The sequence below is a fragment of the Montipora capricornis genome, chromosome 1, assembly GCF_036669925.1.
Source record: "Montipora capricornis isolate CH-2021 chromosome 1, ASM3666992v2, whole genome shotgun sequence".
Classification (NCBI taxonomy): Eukaryota; Metazoa; Cnidaria; class Anthozoa; order Scleractinia; family Acroporidae; genus Montipora; species Montipora capricornis.
The window spans coordinates 33,196,253-33,202,174 of record NC_090883.1 but is presented as its reverse complement, the minus strand read 5'-3'; the positions used below and the strand labels follow the sequence as shown (position 1 = coordinate 33,202,174).

General features: G+C 40.7%; 1 protein-coding gene across 1 annotated transcript in view; it reads left to right on the top strand.

Moving 5' to 3' along the window:
• LOC138039763 (coiled-coil domain-containing protein 93-like) overlaps positions 1-4,443 on the top strand; it is a 19,882-nt gene extending 15,439 nt beyond the window's left edge. Inside the window, exons 11-12 of the mRNA XM_068885615.1 lie at positions 248-332; positions 3,150-4,443. Coding sequence (XP_068741716.1) covers positions 248-332; positions 3,150-3,166 — 102 coding nt within the window. The 3' untranslated portion in view covers positions 3,167-4,443. The remainder of the gene's footprint in view (positions 1-247; positions 333-3,149) is intronic.
• The last annotated feature ends 1,479 nt before the right edge of the window (positions 4,444-5,922 follow it).

Below are 5,922 nucleotides of genomic sequence, written 5' to 3'. Positions count from 1 at the left end.
ACTATTAAACAACCAGTTTTTGCACGGACCTCGCTGCGCTCAGCCTGGGGCCAATATTCCCCAGTACGACTCTCGCTCAAGGTTAGTAATAGGTTAAAAATGATCTCTTTCGCCAAATTTGCAAGTCAGTGTTCTTGGTAAGTTTAGTGTTCGAATTTCCTCGCGTTCCAGGGTTTTATTGATGTGGGAAAGAGATCTTAGCAAGTTATAGGTTTTAATATTTTTATTTTGTTATCTTGTATTTTAGGGCAATGTCTTCACCGTCAAACAAAGAGCTATTCCTGAAGCAGTTGGAGAGCATTGTCAAGGGAATTGTGGACAACAAAGACAGAGTAATGCACACTTTTTTCTAACTTCTTTACAGCTGGGAGAGAATCGGAGTTTTGATGCAAAGCAAAGTTTTGAAGTGTAGTTTACCAATTTGAAACATAACCACACTGATATGGAACGAACTTCTATTCCCTTCACGTCGATGGTGTTTTCCCGCGTGTGTTTCGGATTGGATTCCAGCCGGGCTAACTATATATTTGTTTTTTCAAGACTATGCCCCGAGAGCTTTTTCCCTTGGTACTCCGGTTTTTCTGTCTCCTTTTTCAAATCCTGGTCCCCGATATTCATTTTACAATAGCATGTTCATTTTTTTTTTCTAGATTTTTCGTTTTTAGCTTTCCGAATGAGTGTCGAAATGTAATTGTTTTTTCTTTGCTTCGCTGATTGGCTTTCAAAGTTTCAGCCGATCAGCCAATCGGAAGTAAAAGGTAATTCAATACAGTGACGCGTTTCCCGCGCTGCACGTAACTGCTCTTCGTTCTGATTGGCGTATTTGATTTTCTGTGGCTGTGATTGGCTAAAGTGTTGACATTCGTTCGTTTGTGGGGCATTCAGTTGAAGGCCGTTCTACTGCTTAATTGCTCTTTTAAAATAGTACCAGAAAAATAAGCAGTAAACCACCTAGAGTTTACCGTTGTTTATCGCTTCTTTAGATTGAAAAGAAGAAGGTGGCCGAGAAGTAAAAGAGGGACACCTTAAACCAGCAATACCTCGAGATTGTAGAACAAGAACTGAATTGTTTATTTTGTGTGAAGACCAATTCGATCGAGATGGCTTTGTCGAACTGCCTCGATAAATGTTTGTCAAACGACGCATTGCTTTCATTCGGAGGAGATAATCTAATTATCGGTATAAACTATGGTATAATCTAATTATCGGTATATTTTAAGAATATACGAATTAATATACGGTAGAAAGTGGTGGTAAATTGTTTTTCATTTTAATTGCCCTTCCAAAAGCGGGAAATATGCTATTCCGTTGGCGCCAGAAACGGGATGCAGACCCCATCACCACACGGTTCTTGGATATTCCACCTCTTTTGCTATTCCGGGGTAGTAATAATAATATAAAAATACGTGATCTGCTAATCGCCCTTTCTCGCAGTCGGAGACTGAATTACTAAGGGCGCAGCTCAACGAGGTCGGGCCGAAGGAGCTGTGCTGCCGGCTACGCGCTCGGCCCCTGAACACGACCCATGTATGACCTCGGAGCACAGCACCACAGCCTGATGGAATAGGCCGGGAGTCGATTTTGAGGAGGGAGGAAAACCGAAGTACCCGGAGAAAAACCCTCGGAGTCAGATTGAGATCGACTGAAACTCAGCCCACATACGTCCCGAGGCCAGAGTTGAACCTGGGTCACAGAGGTGGGAGGCACGGTTGATGACCGCTTATTCGAGGGGGTATTCCCCCTCGAATAAGCGCCCTCAAATATCAACACTAGGGAGTTCAAGAAATGACTCAGTTCTCATTGGTTAGGAGAAATACAGTTTCGGTGCAAAAGGTTTCGGTTTCGGCAGTTTCGGTGCAAAAAGAGGTAACAAACCAAGCATTCTGATTGGTCAATGGTCAAAGGAAGTCACACAAACAGCCAATCAAATGCGAGCCCGTTCTGGCGCAATTTTCACGTGATTGCGTGATACGCGTGCATTGTTTGTGCTCGATTACGACAATTTTTATCTCGAAATTTTCTCATGAATGTTATTAATAAGTAACCACATAATTCTTCTCGTACAATTTGTATAGGTTATCGGATGATTTCGAATGCAATTTGGAATAAATAATCAAGTGTAAATTTTGTCAAAGACGCACAAAATTGCACGCGCCACAATTTATAGTCTTTAAAAAAATGTACAAGTGCTTATTTATTCGGATTTGCGCGAGAAGAATCATGTGATTACTTATTCATGATACACATAAAAAAATTCGAGATGGTTAAGCAGAAGCAACGCATGCTTATAACGCAATCACGGAAAAATGACGCCGTCCAGGGTTCGCATTTGATTGGCAATCAATGCAACAATTTCACTTTTATTGCACTATTCTCACTAGGGGCCATCATAATTTAGATTTCCGTGCATCTCTTGTTCTATTGGAGAACACTATTTGCATAATTTATTACCATTTTGGTGTAAATAGTCTTGTTTTATCCCGTTTATTTCTCTTTTTGGCTTTGAACGGCCGTCGGGTGTTCGACCCTCCCACCTCCCCTCAGGGATGGCCAGCGTGTTGCCATGGCTCCCACTCCTTCCGCTTCCGGTCTCGCCTCTTTCCTTAACTTACTTCTACCCGGGGCGTTTGTGAGTGAAGGCTCCCAGTGATAATTTATTACTACCTATACAAATAACCATACTTGATCAACAGCATATATTTTCGTTCATTTCTGTGCCATACGCTACGTCCGTAATGGTGCATCCGAACTAGTAATCGGAAGATCGTCGTAGGTTCGACTCCAGCAAAGGAGCATTCGGATGTCACCGAATCTTTTCATTTGCCGGGGTAAACATTCACCTTGTCCTTCATTACAACAACGTGAACTAGCCTACTGCAACGTGAGCTCAGCATACCACAATGACCCGTTTATTCTCTGTCTTTAATCAGAAATGTTCCTACAAATCAAATGTAATTCAGCGTCAAGAGTATGGCACAGTCGCGAAAGACTTTCAATTGCGCAAAGTTCTGTTTTTGAAATGACTTTTCCGTTGCCGTAGCTTGAAATGAAAACGGGAGACAGCCCTTGTGAAACAAAATTACTAATAGGGAGAGGTGTCTCAGTGAAGAGTTAATCGCTGTGTAACTGTTGAGTTGCTTTTCTTGTAGGAGTGCCACAAGAATGAAGTTCTTCTTTCCAAGCTCAAGACATTTGGACTATCTTAGCTTTGTGGTCTTTAACTGTTGTCAATTACACAAGATAAATTTCAATGTTTAACTAATTGTCTTTTAAAAGTGGAGTTTTTTTTTAATCTGATTGTTAAGCGGTGAGAGTGGTGATTTTAGGCGCTGTTTGCCTGTAATGAAACCTACTGTAGTTGTTCAAAGCAAGGCTATATTTGAAGCTGGTTGAATATCATGACGACCAAGAGAAAATTAAGGTTACAGGAAGTGAGGGCGTGGTCCTGCCCTAGGGATATGTTTTTAGATGAAACAGAAACGGAAGTGTTTTCAGAGGCGTCGGCGTGTTCGAACACTAGGAATCAAAATTGGCGAATCGCAACTGTCATCTTGCCCTGTTCCCGATGTCTTCATGTATTTTTTTTTTTTTAACTGTGGGCCCCAAAATTATGTTAGGCACAAAATATGTCACTCCTTGCACACCTTTCCGCCTGTTTCCTACATGCAAATCCGCTCTCGTAGGTGCGGTTTTACGTAATGTAAAAAAATTTTTTAGTCCGTTATGTAGGTGTATAAACAGGTCGTTTGTGTTGTATTGTAAAACATCCCTGACAAAGTGTGCGTTAGTCACACGAAATGCGTAGGATAAAATAAATCGTTTTACAACTCTTAGAGTTTGCAGACGTGCTGCTCACTAGTTCAATCTTAAAAATTAAAAATTAAAAATAAAACAAAAAACCCCGATGTCTTAATTTGACGTCATGTTTGTATGAATGGAAACCGACTTCCGTTTCTAAATTAACTTCTGTGAAATTTCTCTTTATTTTGTCTTGGTAACAGCCAATAGGGTTTGGTCGATTTTACCCCGTTATAAGCACTGATACTGCTTCAAATGACCAGACTTTGGTGGTTATTGCAGGGTGATTTTGCGGCAGAGCGATTTCTCAATGCCAAAACTGCCGTTTGGATATCAAGAGAGAGTATTTAGTTAGGTTTGCGGCTATCTCTTACGGTAAAACGCCCCAAAACACCGTCGAAAAACGGTTTCGTAGGTGGAGAATTTCTCAAAACTATTGTTTTGAAAATGCTTTTGGATTGCCATGCGATTAGATGAAACCATGGGTTTTTGAAAACGGTGGCGTAAAACTGGGTTAAAAACGTGCCATTGTGGACCGGACACTTGAAATCATGGATCGTTTTCACTGAAACAAAAATAGACATTTTAAGAACGCATAAACTCATCAAATTGTACTTTTATTCAATAAAAATATCGTTTTGTTTATTTGCCTGTAAGGTCTTTCTCTATAATTAACACGCTTGCAGTATGAAAATACGAGGAAGTCTAAGTTTGATAGTCACGATTTGTTTTCGACTTGAAAAGTAACGGTGGGTTTCCAATGGAAAAATCCATAAGAATGCAAATTAAAAAAGGAATCTTACATGTACTCCAAAAATCAGGGTAGGTCAAAAAGCTAAATTTCGAGATTCATCTCAACACTTCAGTCAAAATTTATTTCCGGTTTTTTTTCCCCGATTTTAGATAACGTATTTCCAGTCACACGTTATAAAGGGAAGGGTATGCTTTACGACTGTGCGCTCAGCTGAAAATATACGCTGACCAATCATAACAGCTGTCAAATAACATAAGCTGATGTTTGCAAAAAACAACTAAACGCAGTCGGCGAAACGATAGCCAATAATATTTGGTACTCTTGCTGATTGGCTGAGAATGTAGCTTTGAGTTTTGAGTCAATCACTAAGCGCTAAAGAAAGCACAGGGCTACTCCAGGACGCGATCGAAAAGTGCTCCATGCTGTAGCCAGCGTAACAGCCTACCCTTTCCCTCCCCTCCCCCGTCCCCCTTCTCTTGGGTCCCTACGCAGGCTATCCATGTTGAATTTCTTCAAAGCAATTAGGCTGGGAGCTGGTAGTTTCTAGGCCTGGGAGAATGCCTCGAAGTGCTTTTTAATACTGCACTGACAAAATAGAAGGCTACTGGTAACCTTTCCTCTGGCCATTATTATTTTTTTACTGTAGAGGAAGTTCTGGTTTTAACATCTGCGATTGCCATAGTCGATTCTGTGACAAACCCGGCCACAGAATCGACTGGAACTCTGTTGCACGTGTTACCTACAGCACTAACTACTACTGGAAAGCTGTTTTACCAACTTTAACGGCTTTGACAACGTGAAAAGACCCATTTTAATTGTAGTGAAATTACGTTGCTTATCAATTCGAGTATGAGAGCACTTGCTGATACTCAAGCTCGTTTGAGCGGTCAGGGAAATTAACTAAAAAAGTTGAACTCTTGAACTCACAACATTTGTTGCAACTGTGTCTCGGAACGGAAGGCTCATGGACAAAAAATAGTAAGAACAGACAAAAGTTTCTCGCATTTCGAAGTGGTCCATTCTGCACTTTAGGAAGTGATCTCTAGCTCTTTGCTATTACAGTATCCTGTTTTAAACACAATCAACAATAAATTTTTCATCAAATTTATTAAACTCACGCACCGAAAATCAATGGAACATTGCTCCGAAATTATTCAAGGTGTTAAAATGAATAGCCATCACTGCAATCACAAATTTCAGAAATGTTTGTTTAGTGATGCGCTTCAAGGCGTTCCTTGCGAAGCAGTCTCAGCTTGGCGGCCAAAACTGGTTTGACGACAACACCATGACGAGAAATCTGAACTCTCTCTACGCATGGAATTGAAATGAGGTTCTAGTGTTGTGCAACCAGAGGTTTTCAGTCTTTTTTT